This window comes from Lissotriton helveticus, chromosome 1_1 (assembly GCF_964261635.1).
Source record: "Lissotriton helveticus chromosome 1_1, aLisHel1.1, whole genome shotgun sequence".
In the NCBI taxonomy this organism is placed as follows: domain Eukaryota; kingdom Metazoa; phylum Chordata; class Amphibia; order Caudata; family Salamandridae; genus Lissotriton; species Lissotriton helveticus.
Window position 1 is genome coordinate 962850590 of NC_136057.1, and position 26483 is coordinate 962877072.

The 26483-nt window shown below is 41.2% G+C and overlaps 1 protein-coding gene across 5 annotated transcripts in view; it reads left to right on the forward strand.

The window, feature by feature from the left end:
• The window catches only part of SFMBT2 (Scm like with four mbt domains 2), a 1092424-nt gene that overhangs the window by 927735 nt on the left and 138206 nt on the right, over nt 1-26483 (forward strand). For all 5 annotated transcript variants that reach the window (XM_078677113.1, XM_078677108.1, XM_078677111.1 and 2 more), the window contains 2 exons: nt 7758-7828; nt 13821-13960. In XM_078677113.1, coding sequence (XP_078533239.1) covers nt 7758-7828; nt 13821-13960 — 211 coding nt within the window. The remainder of the gene's footprint in view (nt 1-7757; nt 7829-13820; nt 13961-26483) is intronic.

Below are 26483 nucleotides of genomic sequence, written 5' to 3' on the forward strand. Positions count from 1 at the left end.
TTTCCAGTATAAATCCAAAAGGTTGACTGCTTTGGCAACGTGCCTTATCCACGGTTTAATAACGCTGCCTTTTGCTTTATATACGTTTTCAAATTGTATGAAATATATACCAATAGGTCGTTATTAACCTTTAGGTAGTGGTTTTCTTCATGAGGTCTGGTCGCTTCCATACACATACAGATTTTCAAAGATGATCAAGAAGTTTATCTGAATGGAGAGGAATGCACTGAGACGCCAGATCATTCACTAATGTGTAGGCACATACAGTTACACGGTTCATGCAACAAACACCGACCAAATATGGCTTGCGTGTTGCAAGGCACACCAGTTCCTGCTATCATCCCCACGTTCAAGTTCTTGGAAAATGGTAGTTATTTGATGCTCAATAATGAAGATTGTTCTGGGTTAATTAAAAGTATTCATTTTATCGTAACAGTAAATGAACGGGTTATTTGCTGCAGAAATGTTCTATTTCCTCCCACACATGAACATAGGGAGTTTTCAATCTGGCCACAAATACCAACCTTGGGAGCACATTTCAACGGCATGACAAGAATAAGAGCTCTTTTGTCTCAGAGAGAGGTGGCCTTGACTTCGGCCCGTGAAACTTTCGTGCTTCACATAGCGAACACCCGTACAGAGGTGCAGACCCTTTTAAATACAGATTCGCCTTTCCATTTCAGCAAGATGGTTCGGACTATCTCTAACGCGTCCTCCACAAAGGGCCTGGCGCACTTTTTTAAAGTTGTTACCAGTGGTCTCGTGACTTCATTTGAGAAAATCTTTGGAGTCATCCCTGCTTTCTTTCATTCTATTTTTTCCACTCTGCTTCGTGGATTCCCATTTTTACTTGCATTACCAGCGGACGCTCTTGTGCTTTTTTACATTTTTAAATATGGATGTCCCTCCTGTGCAAGCTCCCGCCCTGCAGCTGCTGACGCTGTTCCGCAATCGCATGCTAGAATATTATGGCACAATGCCGTTGGCGATATTAAGCACGGCATATGGATTATCTTTTCGATTCTCCTACTTCACCTGTGTCCAGCCTGTATTTCACTGCCTGACCTGTGATTTCGATTGGGCCATTGATTTGTGTCTCTGCGGACCGGTTTCTCCTGACGTCGACTTTAATCAGCTGATGACTCCTATCATTACTCACGAGTTGGTTTGTCCTGGCGAAAGGATTATGGCTGTGGCATTGATGCATGGACTAATTGGTCCCTGGAATTTACTGGCGGCAACACAGTCTTTCTTGGAACAGAGCTTTCTTGAAAACCCACCGAGCTGTCCTCTGATATTGATAGAGGATCCGGTGCTGGGAGAGCACGTATGTTCTTTTCCGCTTTTAAATTGGATGGCTGAACTCTTTTCGGATGAAGACGGTGACTTCCTATTGGAGGCTGTTGCAGCTTATTTTGCATACACAGTTATGTCATAGACCTTTTTCATGTTTGATATGCTGAGTACTAGCATTTCATTGACAATTCATTGACTTATTTGTCAAGTTTTTATTATTTAGCTTGCCTACTGGCTTAAGACTCGATAAAGTACTTGGCTGTTTTATTTTTCTTTAGCATTAAATTTTCCTAGTTTTTAATGTTTTACCTTGCGGACCGTCCACATATAAACTTGCAATCTGCTCTCATGAGATGGCACTTCTATTATCTTATTCAGTTCGTTTCCGGATCATGGGGAGGTGTCATCTAGGTCCTGGATATCTTTACACCGTGTTAAGTTAGCATGGACTCATTACCGGTTTAAACGCCATTTTTTCCTTTTTTGCAACTTCTGCACACGACACTTAGTTGTTGCTTTAGCTTTCAACCTAGTAGTTCATCGTGATTTACATGACAATAATATGTTATTGCTCTACTATCTGCTTTACTTGTTAAACTATATCTGTACAGCGAGTGCTGAAGTTTCAAGAACAACACGATACAGAATTGTTATGAGGTCTGATCTCCACGACTTCATACTCATAACATAAGTGCAGCTTCTGCCAATTCTGGGCATGAGGCGGGTTTTATATTGCTTTGCCGAACACACATGCACAACACTTGATGCGGTTCACATGAAGAGAGAGCTGGTGTATGCTGATGTGATTCCTTCAAATCTAAGACACTAAAGTATCGGCACGCCCTAAACCAACACAAAGAGACCTTCTTAGCAAATAATATATTATGTGTATTAGGGAGGGTGAGATATAAGCAGCCGCGGGCCGTGGAGGGAGTTACGGTGGGGCAGGGAGGCTGGGAGGGGTAGGGGCAGGGTGGAGCCCTCTCCACCCTGCCCCTCCCCCTCCCCGCCTCCCTGCCCCACCGTAACTCCCTCCACGGCCCGCGGCTGCTTATAAGTGTTGCTAACTCTTATTCATTTACAGCATGTTAACATACTGTCACCATTCGCTTTTTATGTACTACTAACTATGCTGGTAATTTTGCTACTGATAATATGTGTACTTGTATAATCTAAGATACTACGCCTGAGAAGACGGCATTAGTAAATAAACATTTCAAATACACAAGTGTTCTTCTTAACTCCATGTTCTGGTTTCTAAGAAATATATAACGACCGACTGTTCATGAGTTCCACGTATCCTGAGGTACTATAAGTTCATATTCTGGATTGTCTAAACATTGAGAGTTTGTTATATCCAATGTGACACTGTACCTAGCTTGCTAAGGGGTTTTGATTACTAAGGAGAGTTTTGGGACACCCTAATTCGCCGAGGTTCCAATCCTCTGTCCACAGTTCTGTCTGAGAACAGAAACCCTGCAACAGGGGCACCCCGACCCTTGCTGGAGCTTCATCACACTTGCGATACAACTCCAGCAATGCGCCACCTTTACGGCACAGATACGTCACGCATCTGTGCTGTTTTTGCCCCATGATGCGCCGCATTGTAAATGCAGCACACCATAGGTGACGGAACAGCGGCACAGAATGACTAACACATCCCTGGTGATGCACCAGTCATCATAAATCTATCCCTATGCTTCTTATCTTGTTAGAGATGAACCGCCATATGTATCATCAAAGTTTTTTGCATTTCCTAAATAGCGAACTTTAAGGAATAAATAGCGATTCTTTACCATTCCTAGTTTGCGATGACCTATTTGCTAATTACAAATTACCCATTCATTTCCATGCAGCAGGAGGCCCATAGGAATGAAGGTGCAATTTGCGATTAGCAATTACCTCATCGCAAATTACGAATTTTTCCGAGGGTGCAGGGGTGTCTCAAGAACACCCTGCTGCACCCCTGAAAAAGAAATTTGGGGGCATATGGCGCACATAAATTTTGAAAACATTCCTTTACCTCAAAAACGATTTTCAACTCATAATTTGAAAACACTGCACATGGGGAAATGACTTAAAATGTCCTTAAGACACATAAAAGCGTTTTTTGATTGCCTTTGCAGCATGTTTCAGTCACCTTTAACATGCCTATGTAACGCAAACATTCAAAATCTAAATTTGCCATGCACAGGTGGGAGCATATTTACAAGCAATTTGCTCCACAGACAAACTTCTTACATTGAAATGGGAAAAATAACCTCAGAGACTCTCAATTACCTTATAAAGAAGCAGACACCATTATGTCCTTCTCATCAATATTAAAACCATTGCTTTTTCTCAAAAACGATTTACAAGTCATAATTTGAAAACACTCCACAGCTCCTATGCACATAAAAGCCCTGTCAGTACTAATACTTCACATTTTCTCCAATTACAATTTCTCAAAGAAACAAAATCTATTTGTAAAACACTTGAGACAAAGCAACATTTGAAAAACAAAACTTTCTTCATAATTTTCTCCTTAAAGCACACTATTTTCTATCTAAATTAAAGAAATCTTTTCTCACCTTAGCAAATACTTTGAGTTTCAAAACAGTCTCAGAAACACACCAATTTGTCTTCAGCAGAGCAAAAGGTATGCACTCCAGAGTCTGCAGCTATCAAAAGCACAGAAATGCTGTAATTCCTCACACATATCTCTCATGTCACCCAATCAAAACTCTTCCCTCACTTTTTTTCAAATGAAAACCCTTCCCCCCTCTGCCATTTCATGCCTTTTCTGCATAGCAACCACCTCTTGCAAGACCTCTGGTGTTTGCAAGTTCACACAACAATGTTGCAATTGAACTCTGAACTCTCAGTGCACCTGCATATCCAGAGCATTCTTTCATTTAATGATTTTTTCTTCGCCACTCAAAATACATCTTTCAACGAACTCATCCATGCACACTAACTTTCTGTTTTCAGCAATCAAAATCCACCAATCACTCTTACTGCTTCATTAACACAGAAACTCCTCAGTTTTTTTCATTTTACACTCTTATTTTTTCAACTGCCATTTCATTGCCACACTTCATCTGACTGCAGGAGAACCTTCTCTCGCCATGTTTTCTGTCTGGATTGTGGGACATAGTTATATCTATTGGGCTCAAAGGTACGCTGAAAACAGGAATTTACCTAACCTCAATTTACAAGATGTGGAAATTAAGTGGTTTGGCCACAGAGGATTAAAATGTCACCAATTGATACCATTGGTGAAAACCTTTATGCATTTGCCAAAACCTGACCTGTTAATTGTGCACTGTGGAGGTAATGATTTGGGCACTTTGACTGGGGTAGGTCTGGAAATGCTTTTAAAGGACACCTTTGAGCAATTGATGGCACTTTTTCCTCAGACTGCCTTGGTATATTCAAATATATGCCAAAGACAGAAATGGAGGTGGTCGAACCAATTTTGTCCACAAATTGAGAAATCGAGGAAGCATGTAAACAAATCTGTTTCAGCTTACATGAGAGACCATGGAATGGGCTCCCTGTACAACAATAACTTGCGTTACTACATGCAAGATATCTACAGAGGAGATGGAGTTCACTTCTCAGATGAGGGCAACAGAATTTTCACTCTGAATTTAAGACTGTGCATTGGTACCTACTTATAAGTACCTAAATGTACCATAAACCCAAAAGCTCTTCTCAGAGCTACCCTACATCTGATCACTCACAATTATTATTTTACTCTAACTTTTTTCACTAATTTTCAAGAAAGTACGCTCCCCAGAACGCTTCCCGGTTCGCGAACCGGGCGCACTCCACGCAAAAAAACTAAAAAAACGGTATATTTTTTTTTTGCCCTGCGAGACCCTTTCAAAGCCTCCACATCAAACCTAGGGGGTCAGGGACGATCTACTATGCCCCCTTATGGTCATTTGCCCCTTCGCTTTGGCCTCCTCTTGTCTCTCGATCCTACCGAGAGACAAGATGGCGGCCGCTACGGACTGTTTGGAATGTTTACAGACGCCGAAGAACCAATCAGCTTCGCAAACCTCCGTAACGCGAAAAGTACGCGAAGCGGAGCGCTGTTACAGATATATATCTTTTTTTGAACGTTAATTTCTCAAAATCCACTGGAGCACATATATTGAGACCTAGCAAAGGCACATCGGGCTACCAGTCCCTACAATTTTGCCAAGTTTCGTGCAAATCCATTCAGCCGTTCGATTATTATTATTTTTTATTTTTTTGCCCCGCGGGGTTTTTTAAAACCTCCACATCAAACCTAGGGGGTCAGCGACAATCTACTATGCCCCCTTATGATCATTTGCCCCTTCGCTTTGGCCTCCTCTTGTCTCTCGATCCTACCGAGAGACAAGATGGCGGCCGCTACGGACTGTTTGGAATGTTTACAGACGCCGGAGAACCAATCAGCTTCGCTTCACAAAGCTCCGTTGCGCGAAAAGTACGCGTCCTGGAGCGCTGCCCGGTCCGCTGTTACAGATATATATCTTTTTTTAAACGTTAATTTCTCAAAATCCACTGGAGCACATATATTGAGACCTACAAAAGGCACATCGGGCTACCAGTCCCTACAATTTTGCCAAGTTTCGTGCAAATCCATTCAGCCGTTCGGGCTAAAAGTGAGGCCAACCGCCCTATGGAAATCAACATGGGAAAAACGTGTTTTGGGACCCCCCTTTTTTCTCGGCCCCCCCTTGACAAACCCCCCCAAAATTTTCAGGGGCTGCTCAGAAACAAAATGTGCCATTTTCCTGAAAATTTCAGCCAATTCCGTCCACAAACGCCAAAGTTATTAGACATAGAATTTTCAAAAATCCCATAGAGAAAAAATCCTAACTATATATACCTACTGGCGACCGCCAGTAGGTAATATATATATGAAGTTCCACATTGCCAAAGCTTTAGGACTCACTCTTCATCCGTTCAATAAGGCAACAACACCATCTACAACTCCCTGGATCAATAGGTTGCCTTACGCATTTCGAACAAAAAAATAGTTCTTGGTCACAGGCAGAGCGATCTCAAAATGAAAGGCACAACTGACGAAGGCGTCCCGCCGAAACGCGTTTTGTGTTTCATTTTCTTGTACTTAATAAATTGATCTTGATTTGACCCCCCGCGAGTGCTGTTTACTTTTTCGAAGCCTTTTATATAATCATTAAAATATTTTAAAATATTTTGCACCGTTCAACTAATCTGCATTAATCTTTTCAACAAAAAGTTCATCCACTTTTAGTTCAGCATGGCAGGCTTCATGTAGGTCTATCAAGCGAGGGCCAAAAAAAAGGGAGGGGAGCAATAAAATGACATTTCCTTTTAAACTCCTTTAAAATTCTCTTCTCAATACATAAAAAAGGCTGAATTAAAATATATCAACCTTGTCAGGAAAGCAGAGCTTTATGCAAGGAACTGACTTTACTGGGTTTGGTGAAATGGTTTCAGTCTGAGCATGAAGACATTAAATTATAACAAAATGTGGACCATTAATTCACGAAAGTCCACAAACCATCTCCTGCAAGCTCAAAATTAAGAAAAGTAGTTTTCACTTATTGGTTGAAGGAACTTTTTCTGCCAATGCCATTTTGTGTTCACGGATCCAAATCTGAATTTGTGGACCTAAGGCTCTCTCATCGGCTGTTGTGACTGTCACTACAGGACTAAAAACAAGTTGAAAACAGCCAAAAGTTGGTAGTGAATTAACCAGTGAATGTCTTAAGCTTTTTTAAATATATATTCATATGGTATAAGTAACAGCAACTTAAACTTTAGTTAACTTTCATTTTACTCAGTGACTTTTTTTTTTACATATGCCACTTGCAACAGTTTCCTGTGCCCAACCAACCATGGGGAGCCAGCCACTGCTGTGCACAGCCTTTGGCCTTGCACAGTGGGGATTGGCTACAGGGACTAGCCTATGGCCAGACCTCCATCCAACCTTGTGTATGGGGTCAAATCCATTCTACACATACTGTGGCCATGCATAGCAGGAATGGGCTGAAATTCTTGACGGCAAGACCCAGCGCACAACCCTCCACAGGCAGCCATCTGAACACAGCCACATGGTTGGGAGAAGTGTGTTCCACCTGTGCTTTCAGTATTATGTTATATTCAATCAAATAAAAAGTAGCACAATTACATGCAGTACATGTCCCTTGACCTGAAAAATGAACATCTGAAAATTCCATTTATTTAGGGGGTCAAATTCGGAGTAATAAAACATAAATAAAAGAATGACTGGAACAAGTATCCAAAATGCCATCAGTGGTCATCTGTGATTCAGCTATTATCCCCATAGACAATCCGACCATTTTCCTAGGCATTTTTATTTGAGCCATGGGCACTCTACTTTGCTCTGTCCTGAATATTGTTGTATTCTGAAAATGTGCCGTACTAAATACATGGTATAGAGAAAACTTACATGAAATGTATTTTTACCTAAATAGGTTACCATCCTCAGTGCCTGTGGACAAAATACCTCAAGAGCCTTGCAATGTTCCTCAGGCAGACCCTATTGGTAAGTTTTCTTTTTCTTGAATGTACATTGATTTGTCTTTAAATGTCAATTTTTTTCTTTAGCCCATTTCAATAATGTAGCTTAGGTTTTGTTAGCTAATGTCAGGCGTATCCCCATGTTCTTGAATCTGAAGAGATCAATCACCAGTACCAAAGGGAACATTGTGATTGTTTTCCTACAAACAGGGACACCTGGTACTTGACCAGCGAAGGAAATGTGATCTGCCCAACCTACTTTACTCTCTGGGGAAGACAGGTTGAGCAGTCAAGGCCTTGGTCATAGCAGGTTGCATGTGGTATGAGATTACAATAGTACAACACAGGTATCACAGTTGCAAAAAAGATGAAAATATCTAGCTATATTTGTTATTTTGTATAGATAAAGGGGGGCTTTAAAACAGTTTAAATGCCACAAACAAAATTAATTAGAGTTTGGTGTTCCTAAATATCTGAGGTTATGGAGGATCACAATTCTCCAGCCAAAATATTATTTCCTAGTATGTAGTTAGCAATCAATAACTGATCAGGATCGCTGGGAACATTATAAACGATGCAAACTGTGTGGGGGAGGGAGGGGGAAGAAGGAAAGAAAATAATCCAACACAATAAAATCAAGTGTCTTAATGTTCCGGATTTTTCTGCTGGTTTTAAATTTGGTTTGAACAGTATAATTTCACTTGATTATTAACTTTCCCAAAGGAGGTAGTGACACCAAGTCAATAGCTCTACATCCAGTGAGGACAGTTCTTAGTTCTGATGCAGGACAGAGAGAGGTACGATATTTCTGGAAAATCAGGCTCTAGTTCACATGCACAAAAGGCACACACATTGACTCCCTGAAGTTTCATATCTGGCAAGCAGAGTAATCAGCAGAGTGATGTACCTGTTCAGATCATGGCAGTGTACCCACAAAAAAGGCTTGGTGATGCTTTTCCAAATACCCATGCCACTGTGGGGAGTAGGTAAGCCAGACGGAGACCAGCGGGTGCCAGAACAGAGCAAAGTGGGGTGGACCTCATAAGTGAGCAAGCCAAAGTGTGCACAGTGCAGGATCATGATTTCCAGTTTGAGTCAGGACACAGCTCCTCTGCACTTGAAGGTTAATAGCTTGCAGACCTCCTACTCTGGTGAGGGGTAGAGAGACCACCTTGGATTCTGAAAATCTGATTGTCTGAACTCATTTAAGAGACTTGGGGTTTTCATGTGGGCAAGATAAAAAGGAGCAGGAAAGACCAATAGAGATATGACGTCATGACGTTTAGTACTAGCTTTGATGAAATGGGCATCATGCATTTCCTAGTTCAGGGCGCACTGTAGCAGAGTTTACTGAGGACTACATTGATCCAATGCTGGTGGGAGTCTCCAGCGTATATGCTCTGTCCTAGACCCTTCGCAGCATCCCAACGTCAATCTCTTCAAGTGCATTCTCCTAAAAACTGTCATTTTAGTCAAAGTTTCTATTCCCATAAAGGATGCTGGGCAAATCGTGCCTCGTCCTTTTTCTGGAATGGTTTTGATGTCTGTTGCCTGGCAGGTATGTTCTTTAAGACAGGCACAGTATTTAGAACAAGATTTCTGTGAAACCTTGAATGATTTTTTTTTATATATAAATAAAACAATTTCAACAAGAGCCACCATCACACAATATTGATCTACTTTGATCTGTCAGAAGGAAGATAAGAATCCCTACAATTTCTCCTCTTTTAGTTGTTTGGAGAAAAGCTGCCAGCACAAGTTGATGGGGAGTATCTAATCCGCACTCCCCTCTCCTCCCCCCTCCAGATCCATGCCCTCCCAAATGATGAGGAGCATATGGAAAGCTATCGAAGTTCTGCTTTTAAAGGTTCTGAACAATTCTATCCTCTGAGAAGCAGTTACCAAAACTTTCAAAAGTGCCAGGTGATCCCTCTTTTAAAAAAACAAGAAGACAGCCCTTAGGTATTCAAAAAACTATCACCTCATCTCTTTGTTTACTTATTCAGTAAAACTGCCGGAGGCCTATGTGGCTCAGGAACACTGTGACCATCTACAAAAAGATCTTTGTCTGGACCTTAGAACCAAATCAGTGATAATGGCTCCTATAGATGATCTCATGCTTGATGGAGATGATGGTCAGATATCTGCAGTGGTACTACGGGATGTATCAGTTGCCTTTAATATGGTCGACCATGAGATTCTCGCTGACTTTTTGGAGGCAGCAGGGCTCAAGAATGTTGCCTTGAATTGGATGAAATCTGTCCCAAAGGATCTCACTCATGCAGTGATATAAGGTTCATTTTTTCTACATTCACTCTGATTACATATGGAGTGCCCCAAGGAATGTCCCACTCTCCCTATCTTTTCAATGTATATGCACGACACCCTAATTAATGAATTTGCAGCTAGGCGTTGTAGAGAACATCTTAAAGTCATAGCTACATTTAAAAAAAAATCATGAAACTTATTTGGTGCTGGATGGGAAACAATCAACCTAAGTTAAGTGCAGAAAAAATTATGATTTTAAACAACAGAATCGACTTTTGGCATGGATTTCATTGGCCAGTGGAGATGGGTTACTTCCCGCGGCCTAGGCACCAGTTAAGAGCCTGGGTGTACTATCAGAAAGTGGGCTAACTATGACATCTGAGATTGGTGCGGTTGGATCAAAATGCATTTATGCCTAGAAATTGATAAGGAAAATGTATTTTCCCCATCCTACCTATGGAAGCCTTGAAAATGATCATTATGGGTATGGTTATTTTCTCAGCTAGACTATGCGAACACTTTCGTTGCTTACGTTTTCTAGCACCAAGAAACCACTGGTAAACCTGCGCCCTAGGAGGTACTAATAACATCAAATAACATTAATAATATCTCTTACAAACACTTGTGTATTCATTTTAAACAGGCTCTGGGGACAAAGGTGCTAGAAGGAGAAAGGAGAATATGTGGTGAGCTAAGGGTGTGACTGGCCTATAGGGTAATCAGGCAGTGCCCGGTGGGTTGGTCTGACAAATCAGTGTGTGGGATGGTTTTTAAGCAGCTTGTGGGCATGCTTAATGCCCAGGTCGGCCGGTTTTCACTGTTGATTTTCCTGCTATTACCACAAATATTGCTTGCAGTAGACACAAATGCATCAAGTCTGCCACGCTGTGCATATTACCCATAGAGCTTGTCTTCACAGGTTTCAAAACTGGCCTGTTTTGCAAATGGAGGACACTTTTTGTGGGCTATCCGGTCCACTTATCAGGACCACTTTTATTTTAGTCCTGGGACGATTTATTTTGTCCCAGTCTAACCCCGGTGAGCTGTCTCTGGTTTTTCTCTGTGGGCAGAAGCCATACTTCTTTTTGCATTTACATTTATGTATGAAAATATTCAAAGTTATTTAACCCTAAGAGCCCATACATCGAAGGTAATTGTTTTCAGCATTTCCATTCATAAAAATGAATTTAAGCAATGCTCTGTTTAACAGTGCTCAAGCCTTAACTTAAACAGAGTAACCATCAAGGTTTCACTCCAAGGGTAATCTACTGCACCTAAAAGCAATATAAATGCTGCTGCCACCAAGACTTTTATAAAATGCTTAAAGGAAGTATTCCAGTGGGGCTGCAACAAGGGAAAAATAATCCATGGTCTCATATGTCCTAGGGTACATTAAGGGAGGTTGCAATTGAGCACCTGGGGCTGTATTACACATTATCACTGTTTGCGCATGGCGAACCTTTCAAAAAGTGCGCCGGGTGCAAACAGTGCTAATGCACCCCATCATAGTGTATACGCTTCCGTCAGGGCAGCTGCGAACTCACGCTGCTCTGGGGGCAGCGCATTCATGTGAAAACACGGAGCAGCTCCTCTGTGTTTTCACAGTGCAGGTGGCAACCGCCTGCACTTTCAAAGGGGATTAGAGATCCCCTTGCAGGCGGGTGCAGACAGTGCTGTACCGGCCTGTAGGGGGCTACCCCTGCAGAGGGCTGCTCTCAGGAGGCACACTGACAGTGCTCCACCTTTTAAATGGCGCACTGTCAATGGGCCTCCTGAGGCCTTCTTTGACTCAGCACCTGCGTCTGTAATATGGCGCGAGCGCAGAGTCAAAGGAATTCCCTCATTTGCATTGGGCACGCCCCCTTTGCAAATGAGGGAACGCACTCTGAAGGTAGCACTGGCGCTTAAAGTGCGCCAGCGCTATCGGTATTATAGAAGGGGATCCACAAGCATCTTCATCCCCTTCTATAATACCAAAGTGCCCCGGGTGGGCGCAAAGCGGGCGTAAATGCCCGTTGTGCCTCTGGGGCACCTTCTGTAATATTGCCCCTGTTGGTAGCTTGGGCGTGCCTTGGGATTATGGACCTATCCAATTGGCCTTAAAAGAAAGAATAATGAAGGAAAAATGGAGGAAATGGGGCAGCTGCATAGTCAGTCCTTGCATTAGACAAAGTAATACCTGGCCCTGCTTATAAAGAGATGTTTCCCGCTCTGCTGAATTAAGGTATCGTTTTCAGGAGTCTTCACTGCGGCACAATGACCTGTAAGATGTAGCAGCCACAGGAGCTGACATTCGAGATCAGGATCAACCATGGAAGAGTTTCAGAAACCACTACAGGTTCTGCTTATTTATTCCTGAGGCTTGGTATTCCCACGGAGGCACTCAGGCTACAGGTCATCCGTGCCAGATAGAGGAGAGAGACTGAAATATCTCCAGTAATGCCTAAGCATTCCTGTGTTCTGCCTGAGGAGAAAAGGTGGACATCTAGGTCTTTCTCTTAGCCCAATAATGATGAGAGATAGCTCCGTGGCCTGGTCAGGAGGCAGGCCTAATACCCGGACACTCATTAAATCATTGATTCTGATCCTACAATATAAACCTGTTATCAGAGTGCGAACACCTTAAAGCTGTGGATAGTTATCTTTTTATACAACAGGTCTATGTACCCTGATAAATACCAGCTTATAATCAATTAGAAAGCAATTCTGTTCCAGATTGGTTCTTAAAGATGCATAATAAAAAAAAGGCACCTTCTTCACAATACTTCTCCCTATCCAGCACACCTGTGTGTGTCAATAGACACATCGAATGCCACTGAAATTTATAAATAGATTTCAAGAAAGCAGGTAAATGAATCAGAGGGATCACAGAGGCAACTGGAATGTTAACAAAGGAAAATTGCCTGTCTACTGATAATGCATTCAAAGCCCAGCAATAAGAGGCTTTACAGATGTATGTGCAGAGCTTCATTGAACCCCCTAGCGGACAGAAAGTAGCTTCCTTTTTAAGTAAGTGGTTAGCCAAGACCTTTTGATTTTTATGTTTTTGATTGACTCAGCCAAGAGGAGCCTGCAACCTGATAAACGTAATTAAATCTAACTAATGGCATGGAATAGAAATCTGTTCCACGCAGCGTTTTTGTAGAGAAATGTCAGATCAATCATGGAAAAAACCTGAAAAACGGCATTTAAAACTGACAGGTGAGTCATGAAGTTAGCATTGCATGCTGAGACATCACGAATGTAGGCACGAATTATGCAAAACCTGTGGATTTTCATCATTCTTTCCTGACACCAAGAATGATAGCTGTGTGCATGACTGACCAGAATAACACAGTACTAAAGCGGTCAAACCCCTTTCCCAACATAAATGCACATCCAAACGTGCATGGATGTGGTTGATGCAGGGAGTGTGGCAAAGCCCACCAGTATCACTACGGTGCTAACTGTGCACCTGTAGTTTCCCACATTATATAGAGACTTAACTGACAGATTTAGGCAAAGCAGGTGTACGCTGGAAATGCCTTTGAATAGCCCACATTTATATAAGTGATTTTGGAAACTTATGGAAAGCGAATGCACATTCTTTAAGGGCTGTGATTTGTTCAAATGGCTGTTAATCTCAGCATACCTGATTATATGAATTGTTACTATTTTTTCTTGAAGGGGCTCTTCATGTCAACGTTATCTTTCCCCTCAGGTTTGTCTAGCCAGATCTGGTCCCCAATCTCTGCATTCTGTCATTGCAGGTTCCCCTAATGGTAAATACTGCTGCCCGCAGCTCTTCATCAACCACAGATGCTTTTCAGGCCCCTATCTAAACAAAGGCCGAATCGCAGAGCTCCCTCAGACCGTGGGTCCTGGCAAGTGTGTGCTGGTATTAAAAGAGGTAAGATTTGTTATAAGCTCGTTGTTAATTAAGATAGGGATCTTCTAAAATCAGTGTGCAATCTATGAAAACCTCTTTCTAACTACCTGAATAATGTTTGAAACCACAGCTTTACATCACAGTGCACATGTTGAGATCTTGCTCCAAGTAACACTTTTTTCCACTTTTTTTTGTCTGTCGCATGCTGGTGATGAATATATAAATTAAATATAAACTTTCTTCAAAACATTTAACTACAGAGCAGGGTTGATAATCCATTTCTACTATACCTCGGTATAGGCTGATTTGAAGAATGAAATAAAGCCCTAATTGTGAGATTCTTATTTTCTAAAATGATTGGGTGGGGTTTACTTTTGAAAGGCCTCATTTTACTGGTGAAATATCATCTGTGAAGTACCTTACTTGTTTGCTCTTCACAATGGGCTGTAGTGTAGTTCCTATCATCCCAATAGGCTCTGCGCATTGGAATAATATCTTCAATAGTATAGACGTAGGACAGAGGTTAACTAGGTCTTCTACTGTCGATATTAGACTTAAAGTTATGTGTGTGCCAGCTAGCTCAGAGTTCACTAGAAACTTTCTCGAATAGACAAGGAGGAGTTTATCTTCCCTGGATAGACAAGAAGGGATTTAGTTTCTGACAACCATAGAACATGACAACTTTGCTCTCCCCTAATCAAGAGTGTATCTCTAGAGTCGTGTGAAAACAATAGACAACTTATTTTACTCAGTCAGTTCAGTGCATTCTTAGTTTCACCAGATTGCAGAGAAAAGGAAGAGACGGGCGTGTTCAATAAAAAGATGTTATTTATTGATCAGTCTCTTTTCTCATACAAGAGAAATGAATCGCTATTATTGCAATACTTATTGTTAAGTAAAGTGCATACAGTAATTACAGAATTATAAAATAATACTGTAAAAGCATTGATATGGTTTCTTAGCCATATGATACTTAAAATGGATAAAATAGATACATACATATATACATTGACTAATCGTACTCAACTGGTGCTTCTAACTACGCCTACCCCAATGTACCTGACCTAAGCCTAATACGTGGCGGGAGTAGATAAGAAGCAGTTTAAGTTAAGTTTGTTTTGCCAAGGGTCTGCTTCAAGAATTCTCTACAAAGGATGATTCAGTTCAGTACCTGGGAGTTTAGAAGGCTGGAGGGCTGGTATCTCTATCTCAGGTCTTGATATTCCAGCTGCCTGCGAGGGCTGCTTGGAAGCGCCGGAGCTGGATTTCTCGGCAGGAGAAAAGGCAGCGTCTCTCTCTCTCAGCGCGTCAGAAAGGAGGGGCAGCGTCTGTGGGCTTTGCTGTCTGCTGGGCTCCTCGGCTCGCTGCTCCAATCTTGTCACCACCTCGTGTGTTTGCTTAAGGCAATGTCGGTATTATTTATACCTGAAAGGTGCCGGGATTGACGTAAGGATGGACATAAATACGTCAATAAGGATGTCATACGAACTTGATCGTTCGCACATTCTTTACTGAAGTTCTCGGCTAAATCAAAACAATGGCTGTGGGGATTTCCCAGATCGTGGTAGGTTTGATTTGTTTTGAGAACACCGTATGCCTATTAGGGGGCTGGAGGAATAGTGCTTGCCTAATGAGATGGCATGCGCTATGACCTAATCAGATAACGGGCTTCTGTGCCATTGTGTGGCTAATCAGATAACGGATTTCTGTGCAGTTGAATGGCTGCTAGTTAATTATTAACCAGACAAGGGTCAGAAACAGGGGGATCGACACAGTACCCATAATAAATACACCACACCCACTCCACGTAGTCTATGTCCATATTTACAAGTCTAGGCATAGTAAACATACTAGTAGTGTATGTGTATACCGAACCACCCCAAAATACAATCATTTGCATAATGAAATTTGGAAATGCGAAATACACGAAAAGATGAGTATAGTTACTATATGCACTTCAAGCAGTATAATAAATGCTAAATCTAAACGCATATTTTGAAATAAGCATGAATGAAATGCGGAAATTACACATGAAATGGCTCTTAATACAGAAGAAAAAAGTCGAGACCATTTCATCACAAAATCATAATACTCGTGAACATGCTAGAGGGTAGCTAATGTGTCTTGAGTAGCTAAATATAGAAATTTTGTTCTCTAAGAATAGTCTTACTTTAAGCAGGAGATAAGTGTCCCAAAAAAATTGTAAATATTTTTGGAATGGAAGGGGGAAAAAAAATGTCTCGCTCTCTGTAAAAACTGGTGAGAAAATTTATTTTTGCTGTTGAAGGCCAAATACAGGGTGTAGGGAACACCGTGTGCTAGTTTGCTCAAAGTCATTCTTTCTGCTCTGGTGAAAACATCATATTGTTGAGACTTTCGAAAAAACTGTCAACTGCTTCTTGCGAAAGTTCCACTAACTCGGAAAATTTTTGTAACATGCATTCATGAGCATGATTGCCTTCATTGATGTTTCGATCAGCATAGCTGACAGAAGGTCGTACCTGATCGATGCTGCTTTCATCTTGTACTTCACAACTCTTCAATCGTAGTGGTGAAGTCTCCACGAATGCCGTCATCAGGATTGGTAGCCGCTGGGGACAGCACAATGCATGAGCCGTTACCGGACCCAACAAAGTCTCTGCGTCCATTGGCATATCCGATTTTAGTGTCAGACAGGTGTCCAACACGCATTCTTTGCCGCATAGCAAGCACCTTAATACAGGCATAACACAACTTTGCCACATCGGTCTGAATGAAAGAAACCAAGTCATGTTCAAATCTCGTAGCCGTGCTAGTCCAAGGACTTTAGTTATGCGGTCCCGGTAGCCAATAGCTCGGATTGTTTCTTCCATTATCGCTGGTGTGTTGTCTGTGACGTGTTTGCCATAGCGAAGTAACAGGATCAAAAATAGGATGCCTGCCACTAGTCCCAAAAGAAGAGGAAGTCCGCCAAAGATGGAATGGACAAAATCAGGAAAAATACCCAGGATGGCTTTGAATGGGGTTAAAGCTCCCGAAAACACTGTCTTAAATACACTCGCGATTCCGCTTGTATCAGAAATATTTAAGATTTCGCTCAGTATTTCTGCGAAATGTATGGGGGAATTGGTTGATAACAGTGAATGAATCTCAGCCGTTGTCCTTGCAACTTGGAGATCATATGTTTCTTTTGATGATGATAACATGGTTGGCGTCTGTAGGAGCACTGTCTTCATTCTGCTTAAAGTATCAATTCGAATAGAAGAAATTTTCAAACTGGGCCACAACCTTGCCTCCCTGTCTCGGGCATCGTTCGGGTACAATACTCGTTCACAGCACATGACCTTCGTAGTCACGGTTATGAGATAAGGTTTTCCGGGCAGCAGACTGCAACATCTGCGATCTACAATTAGAATGTAACTCCCGTTCGAGAGTCTCCTAAAGAATGGTTCTATCTGTGTTGCAGGTGTGCCTAGCTGGTGACATGAAAGGTTATTTGAGTTCCCTTCACATGCTCCATGTAAACTAATACCCTGACACAGAAGTGTACCGCTTAGTGACCTTTCACAATTATTGCCACTAAGGAACACACTTCGTCCTTTATTACTAACACATGCGTGTGTATAGGGCAAGTTCCATGTTGACTTAATGTATCCTTTACCCAACCTTTCATACTGGCCTGCCTAAATATATTTTTGGCAGTATTGAAACTGGAAAGTTGTTATCGGAATATTTATTATCCCATGTATTATCCATTCAATGACAGGTCGTTCTGACATTGTCAATGGTAATCTCTCAAGTTTTTCAATGCTCAGAATTGTATAGTCAGCACCCTTCTGTGCCAAACTGATTTGTTTATCAGTAAGGTTAAAGATATTAAATAGTGACGTTGTGTTGATTAAACGCCAAGGCACATAGCCTGAACGCAGATTTTGTAACGTCCAGCCAAGCTGTACAATAGAACGCAATTGGGACTGACCGTGTTGTAACATCAGTAAGTCTTGTGATATTATATCGATTGCTGAAGATACAATACTGTCCAGTGAATATATTCTGGAGGACAGAGTCATTAACCCATTGTCCACAACAGAAAGTGATTTTTCCAAATTAATACGGTCAATTTCCCGTATTTTCTCTGCTGTCTCAATTTGAGTTACTTTCCAAACTTCATTGTAAGCTGCATATATAGAGGCCGCTATGAAACGTTTTTGACGCTGTTTGCGTGGTCCCATAATGAAATCACGCAAGTCAGCACCATCTTGAAGTAAAGTTAGGTGTTGCTTAATTTCTGCCAGTGTGGATGTTTGTAGCCATTGAAGGCAGAGCTTGCCCACACTGTAAGTAGTTACTATCCCTGGATGTTGTCTTTGGGAATATCTAGGGTCTGGCCTGGTCAATTTGAACCCCTGTATTTTGTTCAGGAATCTGTCTTGACAGTTATTTGTGTCTGTGGGCCAGATCAACCATTGTTTCCAATCAGGATGTGTTCTGTTTTGGTTTAAAATATGGTTTACGTCTATCTCAACATCTATAGAGTTATTACTATTCAATGTTGGCTTTGGAATAGACGGTTTGTTTAAGTCTTTGATTTTGGCTAAGCCAAGACAGGTTGTTTGTTGAATAGTGTCATTCAAAAATATAATTTGTTCTGGGATCATGCAGGCTCTGAACAATGATTCTATACCTTGTACTTGCCAATCTTTTGTACCCCAAACAGTTTTTGTTTCAATGTTACTGTTCCAGAAATCAAAACCAAATGTATTCATTTGCACAAAAAATGAATCTGAATATATCAATTTTGTGTTTGTAAGCATGGTCTTCATACCTGTCTCATTTGACAATTTGAAATAAAATGTTTCTGCATTACTTGTGTTAAACCCTGAAAAGTATGAATATTTATCCAAAAATGTTTTGGAACTACCCTTTGGTGGAGTAGCACAATGTTCCCATTGGTTATAATTTAAAACATTTCTAGGTTGTGCAGATTTATGGAGATAATGGTTACCATAGTGGTTATAGCAGAACATTTGATCATAATTAGACGAACCCTGCAAATAATCATGTTCTGTAAACTTAGCAGACATTACTAGGTCAGACATCATATCATTAATACTTTCAAAGTCCCAATCATCAGCAAATGTGCTTGGTTTTACAAAGTCACTTAACAAGATCTTAAATTGGTGTGGATACTTCAGGATTTCAACCGGGCCATAGATTTCATAATCAGTATTGTCCCATGCTACACCGCCTAGTATAGGATTGGCTGTGAAGTTCAGTGAAGAAAGTTCTCTTTTCTTGACGTGTGAAGATGTGTGTGGTTTAAGGACCAAGTTGATTTTCTGGCTTGCTGTGTCCATTTTAGCATATTTTCCCTCAATGAAATGTCCCAAGCATAGTACCATGATGAGCCAAAGTATGAGGACAAATGCACCTAATGTCACCCAAATTTCAATCCATGGGGAAGTCAGATAGGTTCTCTTTAGTTGATGAAAAAGTTCCTTTGCTTTGTCTTTAAAAGTTTTTGTTGATGGCTGTACTTCTGGTTCGCTTTGTCCTTCTGAAGAATCATCGAAGTTGATGAAGTAGCCGGATGCTGTTCTGTCAATTGTTCCAATTGCTTCTGGATTACTTTTTGTTTTTGGCTTTTGCTTTGTTTCATTAGAAAACTCTGTAGTTACATCATCGTAGGTAGTTGTTTCTTGATGAAAAGCTTTGATTTGGGTTTTTAGAGGTTCAAGTTCCATTGCTTTGTTGCATAGTCCTTGTTGTTTCACTGTAGATTTTCCAAATGTGATCAGTCTTTCAGATTGAACCTCTGTGGATGTAGCAAACTTTGGTGTTCTGCTACTTCTTGGGAGTCCACTAGGCCTACTATTTGTTATCGGCCACATGATTGTGGTTTAACCAGGTCGATGGATATGACTTGGTTCTCCTTTTTACCAGCAAGGGGCGGTAGTACTACCGATCTTGTCCCGTTGATAGACAAGACAGGAACTGCTTTTCTGTAAGAAGGCCCAAATTCCTTCTTTACTGCGATCTTTTCTCTGACCAGATCCCCGACTTTTGGAATCCAGACAGACCTTGCTGGGACAGGTGGTTTTTCTTCAGTGGTTGTTGGCTGCTGTTTCAACTTTATGTTGCTCAGGTCTTTTCTTGTTTCATTTAAGTCCTGTAAAATAGCCAAGCGATCTTTGATATCAAAGCATTTTTCTTTAACCACTGAAGTCTGACTATCTAAGTCCTGGATTAACATTCTAGTCCCAAACAATAGTTCGTACGGACTGAGTCCTTTCAGAGAATTTCTTGGCAGGTTATTTAGACTACGTTGGACACTTATTAGATGTTTGACCCACCCAGCTCCTGAACCTAATACCTTTGCTGTTATAGATTGCTTTATGCCTTGGTTTTTTCTTTACACCATCCCGTTTCCCTCAGGAAGGAAGTGAGAAGAGTCCCGCAATGCAATGTTCATTCTGCCCAGGCACCCCCCATAAGCCGTTTTAGAGCTAGAGTGAAGATTTTGGTCAGAACGTAACATGCTTCTTGCGTATGTGCCATTATAGACTCGCAAATCTTTTATAACAGTTCAGACGTCAGCCAAAAGTTGGGGTCTACATTATAAGTGAAAATAGTCTCTACATGTTAATACGACGCATTATTCATACTGGGTTTTATTTTTTTGTTGATTTGATACCTTCTGGAGTGAAACACCATGGTATTAACCCGTTTCTCTCACCACTGCGATCTCTATTGCAGTCTGGGCAGTTTTTTACAAAAATGTGATGATGCAGGCTCATGCCTGGCCACCAGTACACTGATTGTAATTCTTCCAGAGAATCTTTTAGCTTAAGGTGTCTGAGACCCTCACCCATATGCGCGTCTGCTATTAACAAGCCTCTCCTGTTCATGTTTGGAATTACTCTATCCCCCACTCCAGGGATTCGAGCAAAAGGAACGGAGTTTGCATCGATTATGTATGTATAATTGAGTGGATAATTGATCGGTAGCGCAGAGCAGTCGCCTTTTGATGACGTTTTTACTGCCAGCACAGTTTCACCGTCAATGTATTTTACTGCACGCTTTTTTGTAGCTACGGAAGCCGGTTTAGTTGCTACCACTGTGGCTGTCTCAGCCAATGAATTCCCTGCAACGTGAACGCCATCACGCTGATGACTCAGTGAGTGTATCACGTGAGTTTTTGGTAGTTCTTTCTGTAAAAGAACTACTTGTTCCCAAAGCACTTTTTGCTTTATTGTTGCACCTGTGTCATCTTTGTAACCGTTTTGAATCCATTTCTGTAAATCGTTATTGTATGATTTGACGCAGTAATACGAATCGCACACAATAAGTGTCGGGAATTCGCGATCGGCATTATCTAGCGCCATTTTTAACGCTATTATTTCAGTTTGTTGTTCTGAATTATTTTCCACTGAGTGTGTTTTTGTAAGTAGAGGTCTTAATTTACCTCCGCGCCACACTTCTTTTACAATTTCGCATGTGGCGTTGTAAGCCAGATCTCCCCAAACTGAGGGTTGAGCATGTCCGTCTGTATATATTGCACAGGCGTACTGTCGTAAAGGCAGAATGTCGATTGGCAGAGGGTATTCTCTCTCATATTCTAGATATTTTAATTCTTTCATTTCCGGGTCAAAATAGTATTTTACTTTGTCTGTAGCAACAGAATTTACCCATTGTATCCATTCTGGATTCAGTGCCGTTGTCGGTAAATTACATGGTGTTGTTAATGCCTCAAAAGCTGATTCTGCTGTTCTGACTGTAACCTGTCTACCGTCTGCTTGGTGTTTTTCTTTTGCTACAGCAGTTTGAACCGCATGAACAATGTTTTCCTTAATGCTGAACCTTTTTTCAGCTTCTGTGTACAAATGTGATCTGTATGCAATTGGTACCTTCTCTCCCTCATTAGAGGTCAGGTATGTGAATCCGCATCTTCCTGGGATGACTCGAATCACAAGGTTGCGTGTGTTGTCACGTGTTTGTAATTTTGTTTTAACTAACATATCTGTTTGTAAAGATCTCAAAATTTCTGTGTGTTTTTGAGTCCAATTGATTCTTTTAAAATCTGGTTTTATAAGGTCATAGAGAGGTTTAACTCTCTCTGCATAATTTATAATGTAAGTTCTTCCGAAATTTAGGAAACCTAGAATTGATTGTAAGTTTTTTAGTTTTCTAGGTGCTTGGATTACAGCACATTTCTCTAGGAAATTGTCAGCCAGGCTTTTGCCTTCACTTGATAGTTCATATCCTAAAAACAGGACTGTTAGATGGGCAATTCTTGACTTTTTAAAGTTGAATTTGTAACCCTCTGCTGCGAACCCAAGTATTATGGTGTTCACTCTCTTCAAGTGAGTATCCAAGTCATCATCTGTTAGATAGATGTCATCGACATAAGATAATGCCTCATCATCATATATTTGTAGTAAATCTGTTACTCTTGCTGAGAATAATCCTGGGCTGTTCTTAAACCCCTGGGGCAAACGACAGAATTTATTTTGCGCGCCATTTATTGAGAACGCGGTCAAATATCTGCTCTCTGGTGCTATGTTTTGACAGAAGAATCCATTAGAGATGTCTAATGTTGTTTTGTATTTTTTGCGCACTATGTTGTTCATTAGTGCAGCACTATGTGAGTTTTGTACTGCAAAAGTTTTGCAACATGAGTTAAGGTGTCTGTAGTCCAAAACAAGACGATTTGAATTGTCTGGTTTGGAGACAGGAAACAAAGGATTATACATTTGTGAGGTGCAGGTTTCAATCACCCCCTGGTATTCAAGTTGATCTAGGATCTCTTTTACCCGTTTTTTAGCTTCTTGCTTAATTGGATACTGCCTCTGAGCAGTAGGTTGTGATTTTAACTGGATTTTGTGAGGAGGAGAGTCCTCATCCCATCCCACATGGTTTTTATATAATGCAGGAGCTTGGGCTACTGCCCACTTTCTTGCAAGTGTATATTTTTTATGAATTGGAATATGATTTGAGAAGGCAGGCATAATTATTTCTTCGCCATGAGGGCACTCCCTGACAAACTCTGGTGGCCAGTCTCTTTCAGCTTGAAGGATGTCATAGCCCTTGGAGAGATTATCCCAAAAGAGACCCCTTATTTTCCTAGTCTTATCCCCCTCTATACGCTATGTTATTTCATATATTTTATGAGGTTTGCTAACTCTGGTATCTGCAGTTTCCACCTGAATGTATTAATTTGTGTCCACTGTCTCCAGATGATTCATAAGGATCTTGCGAGCTATGCTCACTTCTGCTGCGCTGTCTAGCATTGTCTGAGCCCATTCTCTGTTTTTCAGCTGTGTCCTCAGTATTCTCGGCATGGTTGACTACTTTAATACTGGCTACCTTCTTTTTTGGAAACTGTATTTTTTTATTTTGATGAGCAGGTTCCTTGTCTTTGGACTTGACGTGCTCTTCCCTGTGTTCTGACCGTCCTCTTCTTTCCGATTTCAGCGAGGAAGTCTGAAAAGATTGAGAGGGACGTGTATCAATATCTTGATATCTATCAGGTTTCTTCAGATTATCCCTATTTCTAAGGTTGTATTTTTTCTCAGAGGGCTCCCTTTGGGGAGACTTGTGTCCTTGGTCCGGAGATCTTTCTCTCCGCCGAGGAGACCTTCCTCTGGACTGGAATCTTTTTTCTTTAGGAGTGGATTGTTTATTTCCATCCCAGCTCTTTTTTTGAGTGTTTAGATTATTTTTAATAAATACTTTTTCAGGTTTTTCAATAAGTTGGTGTTTCACCGGTTTTCCACCCAAACTATCTCTTCCTAGTTCTTCATAGGATTTTTCTATGATTCTGGCAATTTCAAATGGTTGGTCTGCTATATCTGTCTCTTTTAACCTCTGGCGGATTGCCACATTTGCTGCTTCTCCCTTTATATTGGCTAATAATATTGCCGAGACCTGCTTGAAGTCTTTTAGTAATTTCATACCAAGAGTTAAAGCAGGTTCTGGACCGTATTCATCTTGAATTTGTTTTAGCACATCTGGTATTACTGACATGGATGGAACACCATGTGTTTTTGTGTAAATGGAAGTAAAGACTGTACCCGAAGTGTCACAGTCTTCCACATGTGGTGCGATTCCCATTGGAAGACAGATAGTCAGAATCCTGTGTTTCTCAACCGGGGTGGTATCTGGAAATACCGCCTCTATTTGAGTGATTTTTTGTGCTAACCAGAATGGAATTTGTTCCCATTTTGTGGGTACTTTACCCAGACAGGACTGTATGTTCTGTGGTGTAATTTTATTTGTGTTCCCCTGGTGAGGGATCAGCTGTGGAATTTTAATAGCTGGTTGGACTGTTGAAGTCCGCATTACATATTGGATTAATTGTCTATGTATTTTAATTAATTGTTTTAGCGTGCTAAAAGTTCTGGTGCAGACATTTCTTCAATGTCTGGATGTGGTGTGTATCCGGCTAGGACCGGCCACGTTGCTCCTGGTCTACCTAGTGGACCGAGCCTGGTGATGTGATTATTATGTTTTAGGGCGCCATTAAACCAGAGCAGGTGCTATTGGTATTTGAGTGGTATTTCCACCTCCTCGAAAGGAGTGTACTCATTTGGAGGTTCCTCTATTTTGTAATAGTGGAAGTCCTTTGTTACAGCGTTTGCTGCTGGAAAGTTTATCCATGAATAGAATACCTCTGTCTGCCGATATTCATGTGCCTCTATTACGAATATGACTGTACCACCTCTCGGTGTCAGCCCATTTTCTATAAGTTTTAAAGTTATAGATTTTCTTATGTTGACCGGGATGAGTATTGCATCCGGGTCTTGCTGTAGCAGAGTATTGTCAGCTGCTAGGAGTTCAGTTGCTATTCTAACTGTCTCCCTTTCTTCTTCTTCTAGAGACATTCTAATGTCAAGAAGGTTATTTTATTTATTTGCAGATCAGGTTTCTATGGAAACAAAGATTAGATGCACAATAGTTTGGAACAGTGTATCCTTCAACGTTGAATAAACCAAGAACCATACATAGAAGTCTCCTCCTACTAAGTTTGGCGGATTTAACCTTTCACCCACTCCAGACGTCTTTGGAGTATTATGGGGAAAAGGGGTCTGTGTGAAAAAGCACGACTGAGTTACTCTAATGTCTTACGTTAGATTTATCGCCCATCCAAACACGTTGGGCGCCATGTAGTGTAGTTCCTATCATCCCAATAAGCTCTGCGCATTGGAATAATATCTTCAATAGTATAGACGTAGGACAGAGGTTAACTAGGTCTTCTACTGTCGATATTAGACTTAAAGTTATGTGTGTGCCAGCTAGCTCAGAGTTCACTAGAAACTTTCTCAAATAGACAAGGAGGAGTTTATCTTCCCTGGATAGACAAGAAGGGATTTAGTTTCTGACTACCATAGAACATGACAACTTTGCTCTCCCCTAATCAAGAGTGTATCTCTAGAGTCGTGTGAAAACAATAGACAACTTATTTTACTCAGTCAGTTCAGTGCATTCTTAGTTTCACCAGATTGTAGAGAAAAGGAAGAGACGGGCGTGTTCAATAAAAAGATGTTATTTATTGATCAGTCTCTTTTCTCATACAAGAGAAATGAATCGCTATTATTGCAATACTTATTGTTAAGTAAAGTGCATACAGTAATAACAGAATTATAAAATAATACTGTAAAAGCATTGATATGGTTTCTTAGCCATATGATACTTAAAATGGATAAAATAGATACATACATATATACATTGACTAATCGTACTCAACTGGTGCTTCTAACTACGCCTACCCCAATGTACCTGACCTAAGCCTAATACGTGGCGGGAGTAGATAAGTAGCAGTTTAAGTTAAGTTTGTTTTGCCAAGGGTCTGCTTCAAGAATTCTCTACAAAGGATGATTCAGTTCAGTACCTGGGAGTTTAGAAGGCTGGAGGGCTGGTATCTCTATCTCAGGTCTTGATATTCCAGCTGCCTGCGAGGGCTGCTTGGAAGCGCCGGAGCTGGATTTCTCGGCAGGAGAAAAGGCAGCGTCTCTCTCTCTCTCAGCGTGTCAGAAAGGAGGGGCAGCGTCTGTGGGCTTTGCTGTCTGCTGGGCTCCTCGGCTCGCTGCTCCAATCTTGTCACCACCTTGTGTGTTTGCTTAAGGCAATGTCGGTATTATTTATACCTGAAAGGTGCCAGGATTGACGTAAGGATGGACATAATTACGTCAATAAGGATGTCATACGAACTTGATCGTTCGCACATTCTTTACTGAAGTTCTCGGCTAAATCAAAACAATGGCTGTGGGGATTTCCCAGATCGTGGTAGGTTTGATTTGTTTTGAGAACACCGTATGCCTATTAGGGGGCTGGAGGCATAGTGCTTGCCTAATGAGATGGCATGCGCTATGACCTAATCAGATAACGGGCTTCTGTGCCGTTGTGTGGCTAATCAGATAACGGATTTCTGTGCAGTTGAATGGCTGCTAGTTAATTATTAACCAGACAAGGGTCAGAAACAGGGGGATCGATACAGTACCCATAATAAATAAACCACAGTGCATTTTTGATAATTTTGCCATGTCTGTTGCACTACAGGCATTCT